This window comes from Bombina bombina, chromosome 3 (genome assembly GCF_027579735.1).
Source record: "Bombina bombina isolate aBomBom1 chromosome 3, aBomBom1.pri, whole genome shotgun sequence".
In the NCBI taxonomy this organism is placed as follows: Eukaryota; Metazoa; Chordata; class Amphibia; order Anura; family Bombinatoridae; genus Bombina; species Bombina bombina.
In genome coordinates this window covers 1,040,696,963-1,040,723,118 of record NC_069501.1, presented here as the reverse complement: position 1 = coordinate 1,040,723,118, position 26,156 = coordinate 1,040,696,963, and the positions used below count along the sequence as shown (strand labels likewise).

Genomic DNA, 26,156 nt, shown 5'->3' with positions numbered 1-26,156 from the left:
CCGGATGTCTTGAAGATGGAACCGCTCCACGCCTGATGGATGAAGACTTCTGCCGGCTTCGATGAGGACTTCTGCCGCTTCGTTGAGGATGGATGTCGGGTCTTCAAAAACAGTAAGTGGATCTTCGGGGGTTAGTGTTAGGTTTTTTTAAGGGTTTATTGGGTGGGTTTTATTTTTAGCTTAGGGTTTGGGCGGAAAAGAGCTAAATGTCCTTTTAAGGGCAATGCCCATCCAAATGCCCTTTTCAGGGCAATGGGGAGCTTAGGTTTTTAGTTAGGATTTTATTTGGAGGGTTTGGTTGTGTGGGTGGTGGGTTTTACTGTTGGGGGGTTGTTTGTATTTTTATTTACAGGTAAAAGAGCTGATTTCTTTGGGGCAATGCCCCGCAAAAGGCCCTTTTAAGGGCTATTGGTAGTTTAGTTTAGGCTAGGTTTTTTTTTATTTTGGGGGGGCTTTTTTATTTTGATAGGGCTATTAGATTAGGTGTAATTAGTTTAAATATCTGATAATTTATTTTTTATTTTGTGTAATTTAGTGTTTATTTTTTTTTGTAATTTAGTTAATTGGATTTAATTAATGTAATTTATTTAATTGTAGTGTAATGTTAGGTGTTAGTGTAACTCAAGTTAGGTTTTATTTTACAGGTAAATTTATATTTATTTTAGCTAGGTAGTTAGTAAATAGTTCACTATTTAGTAACTAGTCTACCTAGTTAAAATAAATACAAACTTACCTGTGAAATAAAAATAAAACCTAAGCTAGATACAATGTAACTATTAGTTATATTATAGCTAGCTTAGGGTTTATTTTACAGGTAAGTATTTAGTTTTAAATAGGTATTATTTCGTTAATGATAGGAATTTTTTATTTTATTTATTTTAATTATATTAAAGTAGGGGGTGTTAGGGTTAGGTTTAGGGGCTTATAACTTTAGTATAGTGGCGGCGACGTTGGGGACGGCAAATTAGGGGTTAATAACTGTAATGTAGGTGGCGGCGGTGTAGGGGGCGGCGGATTAGGGGTTAATAACTTTAATGTAGGTGGCTGCAACATTGTGGGAGGCAGATTAGGGGTTAATAAGTGTAATATAGGTGGCGGCAATGTCGGGGCGGCAGATTAGGGGATAATAAGTGTAGGTAGGTGGTGGCAGTGTCGGGGCGGCAGATTAGGGGTTAATAAGTGTAATGTAGGTGTCGGCGATGTCAGGGGCGGCAGATTAGGGGTGTTTAGACACAGGGTTTATGTTAGGGTGTTAGGTGTAAACATAACTTTTATTTCCCCATAGGAATCAATGGGGCTGTGTTACGGAGCTTTACGCTCCTTTATTGCAGGTGTTAGGCTTTTTTTTAGCCGGCTCTCCCCATTGATGTCTATGGGGAAATCGTGCACAAGCACGTAAAGCCAGCTCACCGCGGCGCTGGTATTGGAGTGCGGTATGGAGCTCAGTTTTGCTCAAAGCTCACTTCTTGCCTGCTAACGCCGGGTATTTGTAAACCTGTAATAGCAGCGCTATACGGAGGTGAGCGGTGGCAATAACTTGCAAGTTAGAACCGAGCAGCTCTTACCGCAAAACTTGTAATCTAGCCGATAGTGTTTTAATGTGTATTTACTGTAAATATTTTTCATTCCAGTGTTCTTCACATAGGGAAAAATGTTCTTTGTATTTTTAAATAAATATATATCTATACCTATATATATATTATACATATATATATATTCATATAAATATATAGGCATCAGGCATAGCTATATATTTAAAAACATTTTTAACAAAAATATATATAGAAATATCTATTTAAAAATAAAAATAACTTTTTCTTCTATGTGAAGAACATTGGAATGTAAAATATTCATAACTCACATTGGGTTTAGCGCACTTGGTTAAATGCGGTCGAGTTAGCGTGCAAGTGATAAGTGTTAGGCTTTTCTTTTATCAGCGTGCTGCATTGAAGTCTATGGGGAAGATTTACCAATGTCTGTCCGACATGATACGCTGTAGCTTATCATGTCCGACAGACATCGTTGAATGCCGACAGCATACGCTGTCGGCATTTATCATTACACAAGCAGTTCACCAGAACTGCTTGTGCAATGCCGCACCCTGCAGATTCACAGCCAATCAGCTGCTAGCAGGGGGTGTCAATCAGCCCGATCGTATAGGATCGGGCGGATTGAAGACCGCAGTCTCAGAGGCAGCAGACAAGTTATGGAGCAGCAGTGTTTAGACCGCTGCTTCAAAACTGCTGTTTCCAGCGGACCGGAAGACTCGCACGGAAACAAGGGCCATTTGGCCCTTGTTAAGTCTACCCCTATGAGGAGAAGCTAGCGTAGTTGCATTTTCCGAAGTCCTGAAGTTAGAGTGTATCGGATTTAGCACATGCGCAAACTATTTACTTTGAACTTGTAATATGTGTGGTAACCTGCGTGTGTTACAAGTTTACTTCTGCTGGTGTTTGCGCTCAAGCAAAAGCGCTAAATAGCGTGCCACTTTTAATCTGGCCCGATATGTGCAACAATAGTGCTATAAGAAAATGCTTTAGAACAACATTTAATTATTGCCCCTTTATGTCCATAAAAGGGGACACTAAACACCATTTAATTTGTAGTCTAGTTGTAGAATAACAGCAGTCAAATCTAAACATTTTTAGAACAAACATTTTAAGTCAATTAGGAAAAGATATGTATCAGGTTTAACCTTGAGAAGTCTGCAGTATGCAATTCCAGCTCTGAAATTTAGAAAATTCATAATTTTCAGAGCTAAATTACATGAAAAAGGGGCGAAATTAACAATAAAAATACAATGCAAAGTTGTTTTACTATGAATAACAAAACATTTTATATTTAACTCAAAAACATAAATTATGCTTACCAGATAACTTCCCTTCCTTCTGTATGAGGAGAGTCCATGGCTTCATTCCTTACTTGTGGAAATACAGAACCTGGCCATCAGGAGGAGGCAAAGACACCCCAGCCAAAGGCTTAAATACCTCCCCCACTCCATTCATCCCCCAGTCATTCTGCCAAGGGAACAAGGAACAATAGGAGAAATATCAGGGTACAAAAGGTGCCAGAAGAATAACAAAAATTTAGGTCTGCCCAACGGAGAAAACGGGCGGGGGCCATAGACTCTCCTCATACAGAAGGAAAGGAAATTATCTAGTAAGCATAATTAATGTTTTCCTTCTTAATATGAGGAGGGTCCACGGCTTCATTCCTTACTTGTGGGAAAGATATACCCAAGCTTTAGAGGTCATTGAATGAAACGGGAGGGTAAAAAAGGAGAGGCGGACCCTAATCTGAGGGCACCATAGCCTGCAAAATCTTTCTCCCAAAAGATGCTTCAACCGAAGCAAAAACGTCAAACTTGTAAAATTTTGAAAAGGTATGTAAGGAGGACCAGGTAGCCGCCTTACAAATTTGCTCCATAGAGGCCTCATTCTTAAAGGCCCAAGAGGAAGCCACAGCTCTAGTTGAATGAGCCTTAATCCTCTGAGGAGGCTTATGTCCCGCTGTTTCATATGCTAAGCGAATAATGTTCCTCAACCAAAAAGATAAGGAAGTGGATGAGGCTTTCTGCCCCTTACGCTTCCCAGAATAGACAACAAACAAAGAAGAAGTCTCTCTAAATTCCTTAGTAGCTTGAAGATAGAACTTCAAGGCCCGAACCACATCCAAATTATGAAGTAACCACTCCTTCGAAGAAGAAGGGTTAGGACACAAGGAAGGAACAACAATTTCCTGATTGATGTTGTGATCTGAAACAACCTTAGGAAGAAAACCTGACCCAGTACGAGGAACAGCCTTATCAGCATTGAATACTAGGTAAGGGGGCTCACATTGCAAAGCAGCCATCTCAGAAACTCTGCGTGCCGAAGCAATAGCCAGTAGAAAGAGAACCTTCTAAGATAGTAATTTAATGTCAACCGAATGCATAGGCTCAAACGGAGCTCTCTGCAGGGAGGAGCGGTAGGTCTAAACACAGGCCTGATTTTAGACAGAGCCTGAACAAAAGAATGTACATCAGGAAGCTCAGCAAGCCTCTTGTGCAATAACACAGAAAGCGCAGAAATCTGTCCTTTTAAGGTACTAGCAGCAAATCCCTTCTCCAAACCATCTTGGAGAAAGGAAAGAATCCTGGACATCTTGACCTTATGCCAGGGAAATCCACGCTCTTCACACCAGAATAAGTAGGTCTTCCACCCCTTTTGATAGATGTGACGGGTGACTGGCTTTCTGGCTTGAATGAGAGTATCAATCACTCTCTCAGAAAAACCTCTCTTGCCTAGGACTAAGCGTTCAATCTCCACGCAGTCAGCCTCAGAGAATCTAGATTCTGATGAACAAAAGGACCCTGTTCCAGCAGATCCCTGCGACAAGGTATCTTCTATGGAGGAGATGACGACATCCCCACCAAGTCCGCAAACCACATCTTTCGCGGCCACAAAGGAGCAATTAGAATAGCCGAAGCTTGCTCCAGCTTGATATGGGCCACTACACGAGGGAGGAGTTGTAACCTCCAAGGCACTGCTAATGCATCTATCAGCTCTGCTTGTGGATCCCTGGACTGCGACCCATATCTGGGTAATTTGGTATTGAGTGGGGACGCCATAAGATCTATCTCGGCATCCCCCATCTGTTGGAAATCTCCGCAAACACCTCAGGATGGAGAGACCATTCCGCCGGATGAAACGATTGTCTGCTGAGAAAATTCGCTTCCCAGTTGTCCACACCCGGAATGTGGATCGCTGACAGCAAGCAGTTGTGGGCCTCCGATCATTCCAGAATCAGAGATACTTCCCTCATTGCTAGGGAGCTCCTCGTTCCCCCCTGATGGTTGATGTAAGCCACCAAGGTTATGTTGTCTTATTGGAATATGATAAACTGGGATAAATCCTGAAGAGGCCATGCCTTCAGAGCATTGCAGATCGCTCGAAGTTCCAAAATATTGATTGGGAGGAGAGATTCCTCTCAAGTCCACAGACCCTGTGCCTTCCTGGCACCCCAAACAGCTCCCTATCCGGATAAACTTGCGTCCATAGTCACAATCTCCCAAGATGGTCTCAATAAGGATGTCCCTTGGGACAGGTGATCTGGACAGAGCCACCAAGAGAGCGATTCTCTCGACCAGTTGTCCAGAGAAATCTGTTGAGACAGATCCGAGTGGTCGCCATTCCACTGCCTCAGCATGCACAGCTGAAGAGGTCTGAGATGGATTCTGGCGAATGGGATAACATCTATGCTGGACACTATGAGTCCAATTACCTCCATACACCGGGCTACAGAGGGCCTTAAGAAGGTCTGGAGGGCAAGACAATTGGAAGTAATTTTGTAACGTCTCTGGTCTGTAAGAAATATTCTCATTGATATGGAATCTATTATCGTACCCAGGAATTCCACCCTGGTACTGGGAACCAGAGAACTCTTTCCTAAGTTTATCTTCTATCCATGAGATTGAAGAAGAAGTAAAAGAGCTCTTGAATGGTCCTCTGCCAGCCGACAGGACGGAGCCTGAACCAGGATGTCGTCCAAGTATGGCGCTACTGCAATACCTCTGGATCTCGCCACCGCAAGTAGAGCCCCCAGAACCTTCATAAAAGACTCTTGGGGCAGTAGCTAGACCAAATGGAAGAGCAACAAATTTGAAGTGCTGGTCCAGAAACGCAAATCTTAAGAACTTGAAGTGATCCTTGTGTATTGGCACATGAAGGTAAGCATCCTTCAAGTCTATTGTAGTAATGAACTGTCCCTCTTGAACTAAGGGCAGAATGGACCTTATCGTATATATCTTGAACGATGGGACTGACAGGAACTTGTTTATGCACTTTAGGTCCAGAATCGGGCGAAACGTACCCTCCTTCTTTGGCACCACAAAAAGGTTTGAGTGGTACCCCAGACCTCTCTCTGCTAGAGGATCCAGCACAATTACTCCCAGGGAGAAGAGATCCCTTACGCACCCTAGAAAAGCTTCTCGTTTTTCTGGTCTTGAAGATAGGTTTGATAAGAGGAATCTGCCCCTGGGTGGATGAGATTTGAAACCTATCCTGTAACCTTGTGCGATGACCTCCAGAACCCAAGGGTCTTGTACGTCCCCAAGCCAAGTCTCCACAAAGAGAGCTAGTCTGCCCACAACACGATCCAGCAACGGATCGCGGGCCGCCCCTTCATGCTGATTTTGTTTCGGCGGGCTTCTTGTTCTGCTTGGATTTATTCCAAGATTGAGACAGTTTCCAAGTTCCCTTGGACTGCTCAGGCTTCGCGGAGGGCTGCTGGTTTTGGGATTAATCCGAACAAAAGGGACGAAAATTAGGACCCTGTCCTTTAGGTTTATTCTTCTTATCCTGCGGTAGAAAGACACCTTTGCCCCCAGTGACTGTGGATATGATTGAATCCAGGCCTGGACCGAAAAGAATCTTTCCCTTAAATGGAAGGGAAAGTAATCTAGATTTTGATGTCATGTCCGCAAACCAAGCCTTCAGCCAGAGTGCCCTATGGGCTAGAACAGAAAAACCTGATATCTTGGCATTCAGGCAAATGATCTGCATATCGGCATCACAAATAAAAGAACTAGCTACCCTTAATGCCTTAATTATTTCCTGGATCTTGTCAAAATCTTGTCCAGCCACCACAGCAACCGCCGCAGCAGGTTAAAATAAATATCCTGTGTGCTGAATCATCTTTCTTAACAGAGTTTCTAGCTTCTTATCCATGGGCTCCTTAAACAATGAACTATCCTCAAGCAGGAGTGCGCTTAGCAAGCTTGGAGATAGCTCCATCCACCTTAGGGACGGAACCCCATAACTCTAATTGAGAGTCCGGAACCGGGAACAATTTTTTAAAGGAAGAAGGGGAAAAAGAAGATCCAAGTCTCTCCCATTCATTCTTAATAATATTTGCCATCTTTACGGGAACCAGGAAAGTCTGTGGCACCATCCTGTCCTCATAAACCTTATCAAGCTTAGGAATAGAAGGTTCCTCAGGTAATTTAGGTTGTGGAACCTCTAAAGTAGCCAACACTTCTTTTAACAGAAAGCGTAAATGCTCTATCCTAAATCTTAAGTCTGGTTCCTCCACAGCCGGTAGTTTAGAGGTAGCAGATTCCGACCCAGAAAGAGCATCCTCTGAAGTATCAGAGGCGTCCTCATCAGCGGATCTTGTATCAGATAAATCCAACAAGTTGATAGATGAACCCAGGGAAGGATAGCAATATTTGACCATTCGCTTGCGCTTAGCAGGGCGAGGTAAAGCACTGAAGGCCGCAGAAACTGCAGTTTGTAGCTGATCAGTAAAGTCTGGCAGTAAGAAGGAGGATTAGCAGTGCAATGGGAAACTGCATGTGTAATAGGAGATGACAGCAGGGAACGCACCTCATGGGACGGAGCACCCTCAGAGGTGGAAGGCTCAGTGGTACTAAACATCTTGGTTTTCTTAGATATAAGTACTTTATCAAGGCATGTGGAACATAATTGAGCAGGCGGGTATACCATAGCCTCCTCACAATAAAAGCAGGTATTAGATATTGGTAAAGAAGGAGTACACTCTAATGTATCAGAGTCCTCCATAGCTTGCACTTTTAAGATGGACTATAGAAAAGATAAATAGCACCTTTATACTCCGAATGGCTGGGGCACTCACCACCTCCTATGACCCAGGCTCCATAGAGAAACCGCTTCGTCTCCTGAAAACCGTATGGTCAGGAAAGAGGAAATCAATGCGACCACACCCGGTCACGAGGAGTGTCATGCAGGACCGCCCCTGCTCCTGGAATAAGCACGCCAAACCTAACAGGCCACGCAGTTATCCAAAAACGAAAGTAAAACCTTAATGTTCCAACATTTGCCCGAGCCTCATCTCACACATTTAGCAGCATAAAACATAATAAAGTAAATTATGCGTAAATCCCCCCTGTTCAATAATCCCCTTCCGGAGATATTAAAATGAGTATAAAATGAAACGATCTTACAGGAATCACTGCCGTGGAACAGACACACAGCCTCTCAAGTTTGACAGTCTTGTAGCATTGCACCTGACATGGACTTGAGTGATAGAAGCAGGCAGTGAAACTCGTCAACACTGATTGCTTAGGAGCTGTTAATACAAGTCTGGATGGTTTTGCAGAAAGACTCTCCCTGCATCTCCAGACCCTAACATTCGTCAATGCTCTCACTGAGAGGCTGACAAGACTACTTAAAACTGCAGTCCCATACCGAAGGGTACTACCCTCCATAAGAGACTACTCAGAATCTTTCGACACTTCTCTGCTATCCTCCTGTGACGAAAGGCAAAGAATGACTGGGGGACGAGGGGAGTGGGGGAGGTATTTAAGCCTTTGGCTGGGGTGTCTCTGCCTCCTCCTGGTGGCCAGGTTCTGTATTCCCACAAGTAAGGAATGAAGCCGTGGACTCTCCTTAATTTAAGAAGGAAAGGTGTTTACTGTCACTTTAAATAAATAAGCATTTCCATAGAAATTTAGAGTTATAAATCAATTTCTATCATTGATTAAAAATTTAAATTATGGTCCTAACTATTTCGTGAACATTTATAAGTTTTATATTTGACAGTTGGAAAACCAGTCATATGTACTAGGATCTTGAACGAGTGTTTGTAAAAAAAAAATCTCATCTCAATGTGTGTATCAATTGAGATTTATGGCAGCGTTTCTATGTTCCAACTTAGCAGAAGTTCCAACTTACCTGCCAGCTTGTGATCGTCCAGTTTAAGTCTGTTGAGAGGATTAGTGCCGTAACGAAGAACGTGAGTCTCGCTGTGTACAGACTGAAGCTCTTCCAGAGTTGCTTTCCGGCCACGTATACACTAGATAACATGAGAGAGAAAAATAATTCAATCAGTTATAGGGCTGAATTTACTATGCTACAGCTTAAAGGGATAGGAAGCCCCAACATTGTCTTTCATGATTTGGATAGAACATACAATTTTTAACAACTTTTTAATTTGCTTCGATCATCAAAGTTGCTTCATTCTCTTGTTTTCCTTTGCTGGAGGAACAACATTGCTCTACTGGCAGGTAGGTGAACACATCTAGTTAGCCAATCACAAGATACAAAAGTGTGCAGGCACCAATCAGCAGCTAGCTCCCACTAGTGTAGGATATGTCTGTATCTTTTTTCAACAAGGGACACCAAGAAACAAAGCACATTTGAAAAATGAAGTAAATTTAAAAGTGTCTAAATATTGTATGCTCTATATGAATCCTGCAAAGTTAATTTTGACTTTCCTATTATTAGATTCTGCAGCGCTATAAACATAGGCGGTATACAAGGTAACATTTATAGGGATCCCGAGAGTTTCCTTCCCATTAAACCAAGCCACTGTTCTTACAATGTCAAATACTTAATCTAAGCACTTGCACCCCAGTATGAAGGGGTTAAAGGGGCACTGTATGCAAACATTTGATCATTTGTATGAAAGAGCAGAAGTTAAAAATGACTAAAAAGTATTTAAATTCAGACTACTATAGCGATTTCAGTTGTTTGCTTTATACTGATGCTCATTGGCTTAGAACAGTGTTTCAGGCCACATATTCTTTATATCTTAACTAGAGCACAGGTGAAATAATCATCTCACCTATCAGCTGATCAGCTCACCTGTGCTCTAGTTAAGATATAATGAATATGTGGCCTGCAATGGGTCCTTAGGACTGGAGTTGGGAAACACTGGCTTAGAAGAACTGCTCCCATAACTCTTAAAAGAAACAAAGGCTACAATGCCATTTTAAGGATACAGAAACATTCAGTTACCTGCTTTATTGTAGTATTTAGGAACAAAAAAATTAAAATAATTGTAATTACTAATCTGAAAAAGAGGACTACAGAGCATTGTTTCACACCGTGCAGTAGAACAACCGGATTCCAACAAGTAAATTATCTTAAATCTGAATTTTAATCCTCTAAAAGCTGTGTTGAATATTTCCCAAAAGAAAATATAAAAGTGAAATAGCAGACAGAGACACTCATGGTTTTACATTTAATATAATTTTTGATCCTAACTAAATGAGTTATGTAGAATATAGTTATACAATTTTAATAATATATGCTGCCCTAAAGGTCCCTCTATTTTGAAAAGTTGTATTCTAATGTAATTCAAAAGCATACAATTCATACTTTGATTACAACATCACAGAGTTCACATGAGCTTGCAAATAATGGGACTTACTTCACAATTATTACGCAATCCTCTCTCCTGTAAACGAGACCAGATGCTCTGGATTCTCCCAGCATGCTCTGGGTGATTGCTGTTGTCTCCACATGTACATTGGTGCTTCAGCATTACTGAATCATACACGACTCCTAGCACAGCGAGAGCAATAATTAGAAACACAGCGCACCCTAGTGCATTTTTTGTGTAGTGCACTTAAACTTATATTTGTAAAATAAAAAAATGAAATAAGGGAATAATCTAAGTCAGAAGGAGCAGAAGCTATTAATCCCTAGAGAGTTTGCAGATTTAAGTGTAAAAATTAGCATTTTCATTGGAAATTAAATGCCTACAAAGGGATTAAACACCTACATACTTCCTGAGCAGTACACAGAGTGTGATTGGTGGATATATAAACATGCCATTCCTGATTGGTTATGTCCTTCACAGCAACAACAATGCATTGTGCAGTGGAATACGACTTTTACAAAGTCCTTTGCAGTATTAAAAACAAAGAGAGAAAAAAATATTTTTTTTTATACTTTTATGCCCTTAAAGGGACATAAAACGCAACATTTTTCTTTCATGATTCAAATAGAACATACAATTTTAAACAACTTTCACAATGCACTTCTATTATCAAATTTTCTTCATTTTCTTGTTATCCTTTGTTAAAAAGCAGGAGGGTAAGTTCAAGAGAGTGCACATATCGGCAGCACTTAGTTTTGCTACAATGTTATACATTAACAAGAGCACTAGAGGGCAGCACTATATTCTGTCATGCAGTGCTCCAGACACGTGCACGCCACCTATCTAGAAATCTCTTCAACACAAATTAGAACAAAGCAAATTTGATTATAGAAGTAAATTGGAAACTTTTTTTAAAATTGTATTCTCTGAATCATGAAAGACAAATTTGGGGTTTCCTGTCCCTTTAAATCTTGTCTGCTACAGAGGGTTGAAATGATCTAGTACACAAATACCAGTGTTAGCCAAGGTGTATTATTTGTATATTAAGCATCATCATGACTGAGCTTGCCAAGGATTTGTCCTTTTTTAATTAAAACAGACAGCGCGCTTTATAGTTCTTTGGGGTACTATATAGTATTATATAGAGATCTGAAACAGAACAGTAATTTAGTATGCCCTACATAGAGACCATTTCATCCTATACATCATGCTTATATTGTATTGACCTGGATTTATTTATATAGCCCCTGCAACTGGAAACGCTTGTCATGCACTGAGCAGACATTAACAAAAATAACCAGGAGTATTTCCCAACAATGAGAAAAGAAGAACAGAGAATGACTCAGAACTACAGTCTGCTGATTGCTACAGATGTATTTGGTACTTTTTAAAAAAAAAATCTAACGTGATGTTATTTCTGTTGTGCCAAACATTTTTTTGTGTGCGTGTGTGAAGTAAAAAAAAAAAGGGATGTCTAGCTCACTCTCTCTTAATTGAGTTAAGCATTGTTCTGTGATATCGATCCAATAATGCTTATTCAGATCTATTTCATTTTTATTTGAGGCCTTTAATGCAATTTGAAACCAAGACTATTCTGGGCTACAGCACAGCAACCCGTACATAAAGGGACATAAAACCTAAACGTATTCTTTCGTGGTTTAGACAGAGCATACAATTTTTAAACAAGTTTCCAATTTACTTCAATTTAATTTGCATTGTTCTATTCATATCCTTGGTTGAAGCAATGCACTGCTGGGACAAATGCATCAGTTGAGCCAATGACAAGAAGCAGATATGTGTAGTCACCAATCAGAAGATAGATCCCAGTAGTGCATTGCTGCTCCAAAGCCTGCCTAGGTATGCTTTTTAACAAAGGAAACTAAAAAAAAATGAAGCAAATTGTATAGTTGGAAAGCTGTGTAAAATTGCATGTTCTGTCTGAATCATGAGTTTCTTTTTTACTTTACTGTCCCTTTAAAGTAAAATAAAAGGGCAAATAAATGTGTCAGAGCATCTTATTATTGCATTATTAGTTGCATATTACTATTTGTTTGCGTTGATGAAATACTCCACAACACCTGAAGAATCCGACTAGGGGTTGATTTTACAAACAACTTTTGCATAGTTACTTTTCTTCACTAATTACTACTTTTTTGGATAAATTTGGACTCTTTATGCAATCTATCAATGAAGTTTAAATGACTCTCAGTGGATATTGCTGATCTGAATATCGAGTGACTCTCTTTTTATATATTTTTTTTATAACCTATATTCTGCTGGCCAGCGTGCTTTTAGATATTTTACTGTGTTTCAATATATAACATATACTTATCATATATATTTATCGTATAAGTGATTTTTTATGTTTATTTACTGCACAATACAGTTATTTATATAGTGGATGTTAATTATAAGGATTGTTATTGCTCTCAATAAGCTTTTATTAGCGCACCTTACTGAAGTTTTAGACATTTGTCTTTTAGGGGATTGATGAGAAGACAGCCCCTAAAAAGGCATAATACACTATGGCCTAAATTACGAGTGAAGTGCTATTTAGCACTCCCGCTCACATCTCCCATGTTCTTCGCTAGCCAGAGGCTTTTTGCACTCGTATTATGAGTTGAAAGTAAAAAGTGGAACTTTGAATATTATATTCTCCCATTAAAGGCAATGAAGCGGACAAACTTAAAGGGACACTGAATCCAATTTTTTCTTTTGTGATTCAGATAGAGCATTACATTTTAAGCAACTTTCTAATTTACTCCTATTATTACATTTTCTCTATTCTCTTGGTATCTTTATTTGAAATGCAAGAATGTAAGTTTAGATGCTGGCCCATTTTTGGTGAACAACCTGGGTTGTCCTTGCTGATTGGTTGATAAATTCATCCACCAAGTGCTGTCCAGAGTCCTGAACCAAGAAAAAAGCTTAGATGCCTTCTTTTTCAAATAAAGATAGCAAGAGAACGAAGAAAAATTGATAATCGGAGTAAATTAGAAAGTTGCTTAAAATTGCATGCTCTATCTGAATCATGAAAGAAAAATTTGGGTTCAGTGTCCCTTTAACAAAAAAAACACAAAAAAAGAACCTAACACCCATACTCGAGTGCTAACCCGATCTTGTTTATTCAACCCGACATGAAATATAAATATTTTACATTCCAATGTTCTTCACATAGAATAATATGTTCTATTTATTCTTAAAAAAACATTTATATAAATAGATATGATTATATTTTGGTAAAATATATATCTATACCTACAGTATATATATATATATATATATATATATATATATATATATATATATATATATATATATAATACCGTCCATACCACACAGGATATACCCTCCAAAGGTCGTCTGCCTGGGTGCTATGATGCTTTAAATAATTCCAAAATAAATAACAGCACTCTCAGGTCTTTTTTTCAAAGTGAGAACAGCAAAAGTCTCTTTTTAATGAAACGTTTTCGAGGAGCTTGTCCCCGTCAAGCTCCTCGAAAACGTTTCATTAAAAAGAGACTTTTGCTGTTCTCACTTTGAAAAAAAGACCTGAGAGTGCTGTTATTTATTTTGGAATTATATATATATATATATATATTTAAAGGGACATGAAACTTTTCAGTTTACTTCTATTATGAAATTTGCTTCATTCTCTTGGTATCATTTGCTGATGGAGCAACAATACATTACTGGGAGCTAGCTAAACTCATTGAGTGAACCAATGACAACCGACATTTATGTGCAACCACCAATCACAGCTAATTTTACAATGTACTGCAGCTGAATACAAGACAAATTAAAATAAATATTTCTAAAATTGTAACATTAGTAACCCAAACAAATCTAAATAATTCTTACATAGAAAATAAATAAATACAAAGTACAATATTTTATTTTTGTTTTAAATTCATCTAAATGTTTTTTTTCCAAATTTATAAGAAAACAAACAGAATACAGGCACCCAGAAAAAACAAATTTACGCGTAAAATGCAGTTCTTTGGTTTGCGTGATATCAATTTTTGAATTGCAATGCGCATTTAACCGATTTTTCAGAATGTTTTGTGAGAAAATAAAATCCACCAATTTTAAATGTGAAAATTATACTTCATGTAATTTATTTATTGTTTTTGTTTTAACTTAATATGTTGTTGCTCCTGCTGAAGATATGTACATATGCTTTTCAACATAGGGTAATGAGAGAACAAAGCAAATCAGATAATATAAGTACATTGAAAATGTATTTAAAATCACATGCTCTGTTTGCATCATTCTGGTTTTACAGTCCCTTTAAATGTCTCAGAGAAAGTGACCAGTTCTTAAGTGCGCCTATAATTTTCCATGCAAGAGCTACTTTCTCCAATGAACAAAGACCACCTACATAAACTGTGCACAGATGGTGTTGCTATGTTTACCTGTAGTGAAGTGCGACTTGGAGGCCTGCTCTGGAACAGGAAGGGACACTGTTTTGGTGGACGGATCTGGAGTGGGAAGGGACGCTGATGCTGGAGAGGACTTTGCTCTTGTTAGCGGACGATGTCCGCCTTGCTGAATAGGAATCATGAGGGTTTCCAGAGGCCGCTTTAACTGCTGGTGAGTACGGTGATGACTCTGGTCCCATAAATACGCCTGTAGGACAAATAAATGTCTTTATTAAAAATATACTCTGCATAATTAGTGCATGACACATGAGGGACATAATTAGTGCATGACACATTTCTTGCTGACCTGTAAGACCTTACTGTGTTTAACTATGATATGTCATGTGTCTTAATGCTGTTATTTCCTTAGTGACATTGAACCTAAAATATTTTATTTTGTGCAGATTTTTTTTCCTTGTAATTTAACTTTGAAAATTGTGGGTTTTGCACTGTTCACAGAGATGCTTGAATGCAACCTGCCAGATACAGAATCATGGCCCTGCTACATGCTACAAAGTGATTGTTCTGTGCAGGAGCACATTTTAAAATGTTGCTAAGAGGCCACAGATAAAGGGAAAAAACTAATTAAAAAAAAAAGATTGTGAAAGTTAATATAAAGCTACAATAAACCCCTGCACTGGTTTGAAAGAAAACATATGACAATATTAATCACTATAAGTTTTAAAATGTAATAAGTACACTAGTATAGAATATGTAGAAAGTTGGATGATATCTAGAAGTTCTTATAATAACGATTTCAATAAGAAATATTTATCTATATTGCCTATAATGTTCAACATATAATTTAATAATTTAATTTTAAATTATCTTTTGTATAATTAAGGAGTCAGACTGGACACTACCTGTGTCAGCTATCAAGGGGAAGGTTCTCAAGCAACAGAAAAATGCAGAAGCTCTCTCAGGGACAAACTACAGTAAGAGGGCATAAACGGACTGCACTCAATTTGCAGGAGACTACATGGTCTTCAGATTCTTTAAGTCACATATCTATGTATCTATCTATCTAAACCAAATATATATATATACAGTATATATACATATTTGGTTTATTGTAGCTGCTTTCTGAACAAGGACATAAAGGTGTAAAACTAAAAGTTATTGCAAAGAGTTTAAACAGATAATTACTATTGCACTATTGGCGCACTTCCATGCAATTCCTTACCTGGATGATTGATGGATATGCAAATATGCTGCTCATTATAGGCTTACAAGCTGTGTCAATGCATTGAGCCTAGGTGCATGATGTTAAATATAAGTTTAACCCATTTTGAATGGGAAAACTCATATAATAAATTTAGCTGAAAAAAATTGCTCAAACAAAAAAGCATTTTATTTTAAAATGTTTATGTGCATTTAACTCTTGGGAAAAACACTATTTCATGTACTCCCTTGCCCTAAGGAATGTGGTTTTTGTTTGAGCTCGTCTTTAAATAAGCACCACACTATATAAAACATAATTTAGAATGATAAAGCCCATATACCTGCTGCATGAAGCTATGCTGTGGTTGCATCACTGAGTAGTTGTTGCTGGGGGCATCGGATTGTCCTCCTCGTATGACCTCAACACAGCCTCTTGCAGCATTTGATCCCATTTCTGTTGGCCTCTCGCAGGCAGAACCACTCTCATCCATTTCCTCTGATGGGATCTGGTGTAATCTTGGTTTCTCACTTGTCTTAACTACCCGCTAACAGGAAATAAATACAGTAATGAGTATAAGAGCAGAACCGATTTACTATGTGCTTGTAGGCACCTTTTTTCCACTGCTTCAAGAGATGTTTGAATAAATCCTTTAGACTTCAGAACTCTAAGTATACAACATTCTACACAGTAATTGTTTGTTCAGTGCAGGAACTTCATCATTTGCTTCCTATTTATGCCACTTAAAATGATGGTAAATCCCAGTGTTTCAAAAACGCTAGGATTTACCATCACTATAAAATAAAGGCCACCTTCATTCATCAGTTTAAAACAAAATGACGAAAAGGTGCCTTTATTATCCCGCAGCTTCACTGCTTAGCTAGGCAACTCTGCTGGCCCACAGCACTGCTCACTTTTTCAATGAGGTGAAGTTTCCACCTCTTAGCCAATAGCTGTGCAGGCCTACGACATAATGCAGATCGGCCCGCATGGCTATTGGCTAAGAGGTGGAAACGTCACCTCATTGTAAGAATGAACAGTGCCATGAACCTGCCAGAGCCGCTTAGCTAAGCAGTGAAGCAACGGTGAAATAAAGGCACCTTTTCATCCGTTTTTTTTTTTAAACTGGTGAATGAAGGTGGCCTTTATTGTTTGTGATGGTAAATCCTAGCGTTTTTGGAACGCTAGGATTTTCCAGCAATTTAAGCCATATTCTTACTTAGGAAGCCCATAAAACCCAAATACAGCCTTTGAATAGCTATCAATAGTAGCCAAAAGTTTAAAACTCAAAATAAAAAAAATTAAAAAAGTGGCTAAAAGGGATGTTGACTGTAGTGGACTTTGAATTTAAAGCACTTAAGCAACCAGTAAAATTCTCTTTTTAGTGAAGATGCCTATAGGCAACTATTTACTTTGCCTAATGACATTATCAGCCTTACCTTTGCTAGCTGACGATGTTTCATATGCTCCGGGAATAATGGGTATTGATGCTGATAAAGCAGCTGCTGATGAAGTGTCTTTTGATTTTGAGGCAGAGGCTCTGAGCGTGTCCGGCTCAGCGGTTTGTGGTGTCTAGTTGCTGATAAATGATCAGGGCTGATGATGGAGTGTGTAAACTGCATAGGACCTGCAATGCTGTGAACTGCAATATAAAAGTGCATATAAAGAATTACATTCATGGCGTCCGATTTACTATGCTCCGAATGCGGCCAACTCGCCCTGTTTCCGAGCGAGCCTTCAGGATTGCCGGAAACAGCAGTTTAAGAAGCTGTTCCTTAACTGGTCCGCCTGCTCTGAGCGGCAGACAGCAATCAACCCGATCGAATACGATCGGTTTGATTAACACCCCCTGCTAGCCGAGAATCTGCAGGGGGCGGCATTGCACAAGCAGTTCACAAGAACTGCTTGTGCAATGATAAATGTCGACAGCGTATGCTGTCAGCATTCATCGATGTCTGTCAGACATGATCCGCTGAGCGGATTATGTCGGACAGACCGATGATCAGCCCCATGAGCTCTAAACCGTACGTAGGCAGCTGCTAAGACAATTTGTCAAGGCTAGGCTGCAATGCTGGGATGCTGAAAAATGTATTTTATACACACTTGTAATTTAGTTGCTGAAATCCAATAATATCAACTGCATTTGTCTGTGTGAGTACAGATATTTATCTTACTAGCTAAAACTCTAGCATGCAGTAAATTTAAATTCAACTTGGGTGGCTTTTGATGTTCTTTTCTCAGATATTCCAATCCATTAGAAGCACTGTGGTTCCAAAAAGTTATTAAGATGCTTGAATTACATTTGTGATATACCAGGGGCACCTAGATGTCTTGTATTTGGATTGGGTGATCAAAGAACATTTGATTTAAAGGGACAGTCTGCACCATTATTTGTATTGTTTAAAAAGTTAGATAACGCCTTTACTACTCATTTCCCAGCTTTGCACAATCAACATTGTTATATTAAAATATTTTATAACATTTAAAAATCTAAATTTCTGTCTGTTTCAAAGCCTCTGCAGGCCACCTCTTATCTTATGAATTTTTTAGAGCTATTCACATCCGGACAGGCCTAGTTCATGAATGCCATATGTATAAATTGTGCTCACTCCCATGGAGTTATTCTTGAGTCAGCACTAATTGTCTAAAATAACCCTGAGATAAAGGGGGCAGTCTGCAGAGGCTTAGCTACAAGGTAATCACAGAGGTAAAAACTATATTAATATAACGATGTAGGTTAAGCAAAATTGGGAAATGGGTATTAAAGGGATTACCTATCTTTTTAAACAATACAAAATTATGTAGCAGACTGTCCCTTTAAATAGTAATTATGAATAATGTAGTTTTTTGTTGTTCTTTTTTTCAGTTTAATGGAGAGTGATTTTTTCATAAACAACTTTATCATTAAATTAGCTTTAAATTCAAACACTAAACTGCAGTCACAAAGGCCTATTCTGATAATTACAACTTAGATGAGCCTGAAAATGATCATGTTTAGTAATATTTTAACTAAGCATACCAGACAACAAGCTATGCAAAATGCTATTCTAAACAGAATAAAATACATTTTCAAGTGCATAACGCTGCTGAATTTGATAGATCAAAGATTACATAAAAAGTGGTTTTCAAATAGGGTATTTTTAGTGCAAAAAAAAAAAAAAAGTGAAACGAAGCAAAGACCTGGGTTTCTGATGGAATAGTTAACCTTAAAGGGACATGAAACCAAAATGTTTTCTTTCCATGTGATTTTAAACAACTTTGCAATTTACTTCTATTATCTATTTTGTTTTGTCCTGTTGATATCCTTTGTTGAAAAGAATACCTAGGTAGATTCAGGAGCTGCTGATTGGTGGCTGCACATATTTGCCTCATCTTATTGGCTCGCCCAGTGCATTTAGCCTACGGCCAGTAGTGCATTGCAACTTCTTTAACAAATTAAACCAAGAGAATAAAGCAAAATATATAATTATAAATAAATTGAAATTTTGTTTAACATTGTGTGTTCTGTCTGAATAATTGAAGAAAAAAATTGGGTTTTATGTCCCTATAAATTTAAAAAGCCTGTGCATCCCTATGTGAATCACTTCACTAAACAAGGTACCCAACCAACAGTATGCAAAAAAAATAATCATAACGCTTACTGAATTATGCAGTAATTATAATAACCACAGGATGGCGCTACAAACACGCATATAATTACATCATTTTAGACCACACAAGGTACAAATGCACACACATATTTGTTCAACCAGGATCCTAAAACAGTTTGTTTATTTATGTGAAAGCTACTGTTTTAAAACATAAATTATATGTCACATATAAACAGAACCTGGTTATTATAAATAAAGGGAATTTTATAAAACAATGAGATAATATATTTTATGGGACAATATCACAACATATTTAGTAACAGCTGAACCATTTTGAACATTGAGGATTTTATCTTAATAAAGATTAATGTAGTCTATATAATTCAAGCATATTTCATGATCTAGACTTATACAGCACTTGTCTGATTAAGGAGTTGGGGAAAGCACTTACTAAGTATAATATATAAAGAGGGCAGTAATATCATCGCTAACACAATTACCTGCCTAGGTTTCTGTATCATCAAGGTACTAAGTAATGACATTTTAAACTTAAATATTATCAACTTTGAAGGATATTAAACAGCTCTTGCTTTTATGAACAATGGGGCTTGTCCCACACTGCACGAGAGAACAAAAAGTAAACTCCGTAACCTGCAAATGCGGCAAAATTAAATAGCTGGTTTGGACTATTTGCAGCACTTTGAAAACCTATGTAACAGATTTTGTTTTTTAGCCTCTCTGAGTGTGGGACAAAGCACAATTCTTACACAAAAGCGAGATGTTAAAGAAACCGCAAGCATTCGCAAAATATATAGGAGAATCCGCTAATCCACAATTCATTCTAAATATGCGAAAACAAGACGTGTTTCATGTCCCTTTAAAGGAAGATTTTTAAATCTAATTTGAAGCTAGCAGAGAATGCATTTTTTGTGCACAACTGATGCCACTGCAATTATGCTCATTGGCTGTCAAAAACACCTATTAGAGCCTAATTAGCGGAGAGGGACAGTAAACATAAACAATAAAAATTGGTTGATTCAATATAGTAACTCGATTTTATTCATACAATATGGATGAAAGAAACTGTTGCTTGAAAACAAAAAGACAAAAGTTTTTTTTTAATTTGTAACTGTGTACAGTGATTGGTCGGGCGTATCCTCTGTGCATTGTGTACAAACATATCTACCAATCATGTGCAAGAGAAACAAGCATGTGCTGCCAAAGCAGACTTTTTTAACACAATTTGCTTTGAAAATTGCTTTGCACACTATGCTTGGGCTTTATAGCCATAGCATAATGCTGGCTTCCATGCTCTTTAAATAATTAACTGGAATTAATACTGCAGTATGATGGCATTCTCCATTGACTGTGTGTCTTTAGTTTGTTAAGCTCTGTATATAGAATAAGAGAGCAGTGCTCACACCAGGGTACGAGCCATAGCATAACAGCGTCTTCTATAGCTAGTTACCACCCTAGGAGCAGCCTGTTTTTGCCCAGAATATGCCTTGCACAAAGAGGAACTTTCCTGCAGTTAACAGGGCAATGTACTGTAAAACTGGTTTCCCGTTAATGTGTTTCCAATTAATTGTTAAACCAGCTGCAGAGTTTAAAGAGTATGGGAAATTGTCTCTTTGTGGTTTATTTTTATATGAAATAGCTGTCTCTGCTAATTGAAACCACAACCCAATACAATGGGCAGACCTTCATCTTATCCGCCTAATTATTCACACAATGTCTTCCTCGTCTTATTTATCACTGTTTACTCAAAGGCCTCACTGTCTCATCCCCCAGTAGGAACATTATTTAATCTAAAGCTCCATGGTTGCGTAGTTCTTTTTAAATTAAGTACATAAGTGGGGATAAAACTGGCGAAATCAGCTATTTTAAATGTAAAATTAAAGCTATTTGTAAAGATTTTAATACACTCCAGTAGTTAAAATGGATCATTGGGAACACATTAAACAGATGAAAATATTTGAGTACACTGTCCCTTTAAACTCGGTACCTAAACATACAGACAGGTGGTCTAAAGGTACTATTCATTTCTCATCAAATACCTCCTCTGTAATGTAAAGAATCCTTTCAAGATGTTATTCTATGACCTTCATTTTCAATATTTATTTTACTTAATCTTACAAAACAAAGTCAAAGAAATTCTCAGAAAGGAACAGATTACATGTTATTACAGAGGCTGTGTTACTAAAAGCACTGGTGCTGGAGAGCATTGCATGTCAAAGACGATATGAAAGCACGCTTTGTCTGCTTTCAACACCTCTTAAAATAAAGAGTGTTTATTTTTCTGATTACCAATGTTTTGGGCACCTGATCTTTAAAGATAGGAAAAATGTTATGCTGATACCCTGCAAGATCCCTACAGAACCAAAAGAGATTGCAGTTTGTTATGGATGACCAATAGTGGTCGTCTATAATATGGAGAGAATATTTGCACATAGACCTGCTATACCAGTGATTGAAAAATACATGCATCGGGGTGACCCATGGCGCCTTAATAAATGGAGAGAACAAACATAGTTTCTAGCTATGATTACAGCTTTTCTGCCGAAACGCGTAAGCCTAGCAGCTACGCTCTCTCTTTTTTTAATTTGCTGTACTCCTGATTTTACTATGGATTAATAAAGGACTTGTTTTATCCTATGGAGCTGGACTTGGTTTGTTCTCTACATTTTTTAACCAGCATCCCGCTTCCCCTGTTACCCAATGAGGGTGAAAGACAAGGAATCTGATCCTCCGTCAGGAACCACGTCATAGACGGGCGACGAGCAAAGGGCTGCGATTGGCTAGTAGGTGAAAGAGGCTGTCTGGCGTTGTTTGGGCTCGGGGTATTATGGAGTATCAGTGACTGCTGGGACCCATCCTGCGCTAGTGCTGAGGCAATCTGCCTATAAAATGCTCCTGGTTCAACGGTAGGATATCGCTCTTTTACATACAGAGTTGGAATACGGCTATGGTTTCCCTGAGTGTAATAGAGGGGAAGGGTTGTTGATCCCTGGAATTTGATGCACTTTATATACACAAACTTAGGATATAATTTCTTTTCCCCATTTGTTGCCTTAATAAATGGGCCTGGCATCAGAATTTGTGAGACAAATGTGAGACAAGTGCTTTTGTTTTGTTTGGAGGAGATTTCTGTGTGCAGCATAACGCATCTTCTCTTAGGCTGTTCCTGGAAAATTACAACTCCCTGAATGCTGTGGCCTGAGGAGCAGATCCCTGTACAAAAGGTCACTTAGAAGACAAGAGCTGAAGCTTGTGGAGCCAAAGAGGAGTCTGGGAAAATTACAATTTTATCCAAACCAATAAAAGTTCTTGTTCCTAAACTGTTGTTATATATATATATGTTTCACTCAGCACTTACCTGCCACCATTGGTGTGTGTGCACCTGAGGATTCTAGTATGATAACAGGCTGAAGTCGAGTAGTGGCCAAGGAATTTGTACCATCATGGCCTTCTATCCCTGACTGCATGAAGACTGTAGGATGTGTGGTCAGCAGAGGAACTCTATGAACCAAACTTTGCAATGTTCTCCGCTCCATCTCCCCCTGAATGATGGACACAATTTATATAAGTGAATATGACCAAGCTTATCGTATTTTAAAGTCTTTGCCTCAAAAGCCTCTTTGGCCCATTTTATCTTTCATAGGATTTATGCCATTATACTACTTCAATATTACACAGAAAGTTTCCAGCATTATAGAAAACATAAATCATGCTTACATGATATTTTTTTTTTCTTCTGACGAGAAGAGTCCACAGCTGCATTCATTACTTTTGGGAAATACAGAACCTGGCCACCAGGAGGAAGCAAAGACACCCCAGCCAAAGGCTTAAATACCTCCCCCACTTCCCTCATCCCCCAGTCATTCTGCCAAGGAAACAAGGAACAGTAGGAGAAATATCAGGGTAAAAAAAGGTGCCAGAAGAACAAAAAATTACTGCCACCTCATTGACAAAACACGGGCGGGAGCTGTGGACTCTTCCCGTCAGAAGAAAAGAAAATTATCAGGTAAGCATAATGTATGTTTTTCTTCTTAAACGGGAAGAATCCACAGCTGCATTCATTACTGTTGGGAAAACAATACCCAAGCTAGAGGACACTGAATGCAAACAACGGGTGGGTACAAAAGGCGGCCCATTCGAAAGGCACCACAGCCTGAAATTACCCGACACCCTATAAAAATATAGACGACACGGGTAAAAACCCGAAGCCCAGGTAACTGCACTTTAGTTACACCACCAGCAAAGCCGAGCTAGAGACCCCTCAGTCCCAGAGTCCGTCGAGCACAAACAGCCTCTGAGGAGTCAGCCACGCGGCTCTCGACTCCCAAGCAAAGTACCCGGCCAAAAGACAAGGACCGCTACCTGCCCTCAAAAGGGAGAACAGATTCCCAGAAGAATCCAAAGGATCATTCCACACGGCTCAACAAACATAGAACAACCCACGGTTGTCTTACGATAGTTGCGCCCAGGAAGACGAACTCCCTAGAACACAAGTACCTGATAAAAAGGAAATCCATAGTCAGGGAAACACGTCCCAAAGAGGACTTGAGGGACACCCTCATATCCCTGACACAGTACCATACCATAACGTACTCCAGAAAACATGAGTTCCCTGTTGCCTCGTATCAGATCGAAACTTCCAGGCTAGGCAAGCATAGACAGCAGAAATAGGATAACTACCCAGCAGTTAACGAAGAGCTCTCCAAGAGAACACCAAAACGTCTGAACAGGAACTCTGAATGATCAGCTTCCAGGTAGGAAAGCTGACTCCGCCATTGTGAAACCCAAACCACCGAAAAGCTTTTTAAAGCCTGCTAGCACACATTCAAGGTGGAAATAGTTGTAGCTTGGTTCAAACTGCAAATCTTCCGAATACCGGGCTCCAGGGATCGTCCCCTCCCAGCACCAGATGCCGGTAGAAAAGAGGACAGCAAAAGTCCTCCCACCAAAGGGGAGGACAGACTCTCGAAGAAAACGGTTAACACTGCATAGATTAACTGATCCACGACCTTCCCTCCAGGGTAATGGTCCCAGCCCAAAGGCTAGTCAAAGACCAAAGACAAGAGTCCCAGACCTCTGGAAGAAAAAGATGGATCTACGAGGAGCAAAGCCCCGAGTATAACTCTGACCTCTACTACAAACGGCATGCTACCGTGAGTCAGGACAGATTTTGTGCTCGGGAACGAGACCCCCTACACTGCTGCTTTCCCTAAAGAGGAACACGTCTCAAGGTAAAAGGGTTCTCAGACCACAAGCATCTAAATATCAAAATCCAACATTTAACAGGAGCCCAATCAGGGTTTAAACCCCCAGCCTTCTGCTGCAGGAACGGTGGAACCAGTTACCACTCCACATCTCCCTTTCCAGGATTCTGAAAATGCAAGAAGGGGAAAAAAACCTAACAAGGCAAGAAAACAAGGACCCACAGGTCGCCACAGATACTAAGGTAACTCCGAACCAAGAGAACCCATCCCCCACTCTAGAAGAGAAAGGGACTAAAGCAACGGAAACCACCCTACCATAGAGGCGAGATTCCTCGGCCATATCGCCAACCCAGTTGAAAGACACCTGGAGTCTACAAGGAACATCAAATGCGCCAGAAGACCAGTAGGGACCCGTCAGAGAGACCTAGAACCTAAGCCACAGGCAAATAGGTATCTCCCATGAGAAACAGAGCCCAGCCCCCCTTCAGAGAGGCACGCGGGGCCACAAACAAGTAAGGTGAGATTGAACCGTCCACACCCAATCCAGGGAGAGACATAGTCCTAGGCCAAAGTCCTTGAAAAACAGAATCAATGGAAAGATCTAACTTCCTGAGGAACCCTAAGTTGCCACCATCTAAAGTCCGGAGACTTGGCGATCTAGCAACAGCCTCAAACCCAAGAGTCTGAAAAAACTCCTGAACAGTTTACGAACTCGGCACCCAGTGCTCCTGGATCGCAAGAAAAAATCTCCTAGACAAGCATAACTATATGTTACACACGCTGGCAAGGGAACAACCAACACCCGAAGGTGAATGTGAAACCCGGACCTTGATTGCTATCCCAGAGAGATAGACGTAAGCACCCTCCACGAAGCCCCTAACAGAGCATCAAGGATAAATGGTCAACTACCTGACCCCAGAAGGGCGACCGTCTGAAACCGACCTCGGCTCTTCACTGTTAAGCCCCAAGGCTAGCTTTGCAATGAGGACACAGATAACCTTCAAAGACTATGGGTATTATATGGAAAAGACAACAGCCAGATATTCTTTAGGATCGATCCCCCAAAAACCCTTTTAACAGGGTAAAAGCTGGAAGCCTCGCGGCTCCCCACAGAAGGCTGGGAAAGCCCTGCACTCCACCTCTTAGAGTAACGCAACTCTGAGCAAAGGAAGGACATGCCCGCGCTTCCAGACCAGAGGACCCACCCAAGGCGGGAAGGAAGAAGACTCCGCCACTGCAAGAAAATGTTTATTAGACTAAAGAGTCAGCATCTAGAAGAACCTCAAGTGAAGACGCAAATCGTTCACCACTCGGAACACTAGACCACATAGGTCACTCACACCTCCCAACTCCAAAGGAATGGAAACTACGGTTCTGAGTCCCCAGGGTCCTGAAAGAACCATGATGACGTCTGAAAAGACAGATCCGTATCCCAGGTGAGCAGCCATAAAAAGCCAACCTTAGATCGGCACACACAACCATCCATTCAGAGGCGTTGTATCTACACACTAGGCCTCTTTGAAATAGGATCCGAGCCCGGAGTCCATATCCATAGGCCAAGTGACATTCAAAATGCGACAGGATTAAATCAGCACCACGAGGGTGACATGAAACCAGGTAACAGCAGAAAAGCGTACGACCA

At 39.7% G+C, this 26,156-nt stretch overlaps 1 protein-coding gene across 5 annotated transcripts in view; it reads right to left on the bottom strand.

Annotated features, from left to right (window-relative positions):
- HDAC7 (histone deacetylase 7) overlaps nt 1-26,156 on the bottom strand; it is a 603,789-nt gene that overhangs the window by 55,223 nt on the left and 522,410 nt on the right. For all 5 annotated transcript variants that reach the window (XM_053708257.1, XM_053708258.1, XM_053708255.1 and 2 more), the window contains 6 exons: nt 22,669-22,852; nt 17,142-17,344; nt 16,046-16,249; nt 14,538-14,751; nt 10,171-10,304; nt 8,691-8,811 (listed from right to left, as the gene is read on the bottom strand). In XM_053708257.1, coding sequence (XP_053564232.1) covers nt 8,691-8,811; nt 10,171-10,304; nt 14,538-14,751; nt 16,046-16,249; nt 17,142-17,344; nt 22,669-22,852 — 1,060 coding nt within the window. The remainder of the gene's footprint in view (nt 1-8,690; nt 8,812-10,170; nt 10,305-14,537; nt 14,752-16,045; nt 16,250-17,141; nt 17,345-22,668; nt 22,853-26,156) is intronic.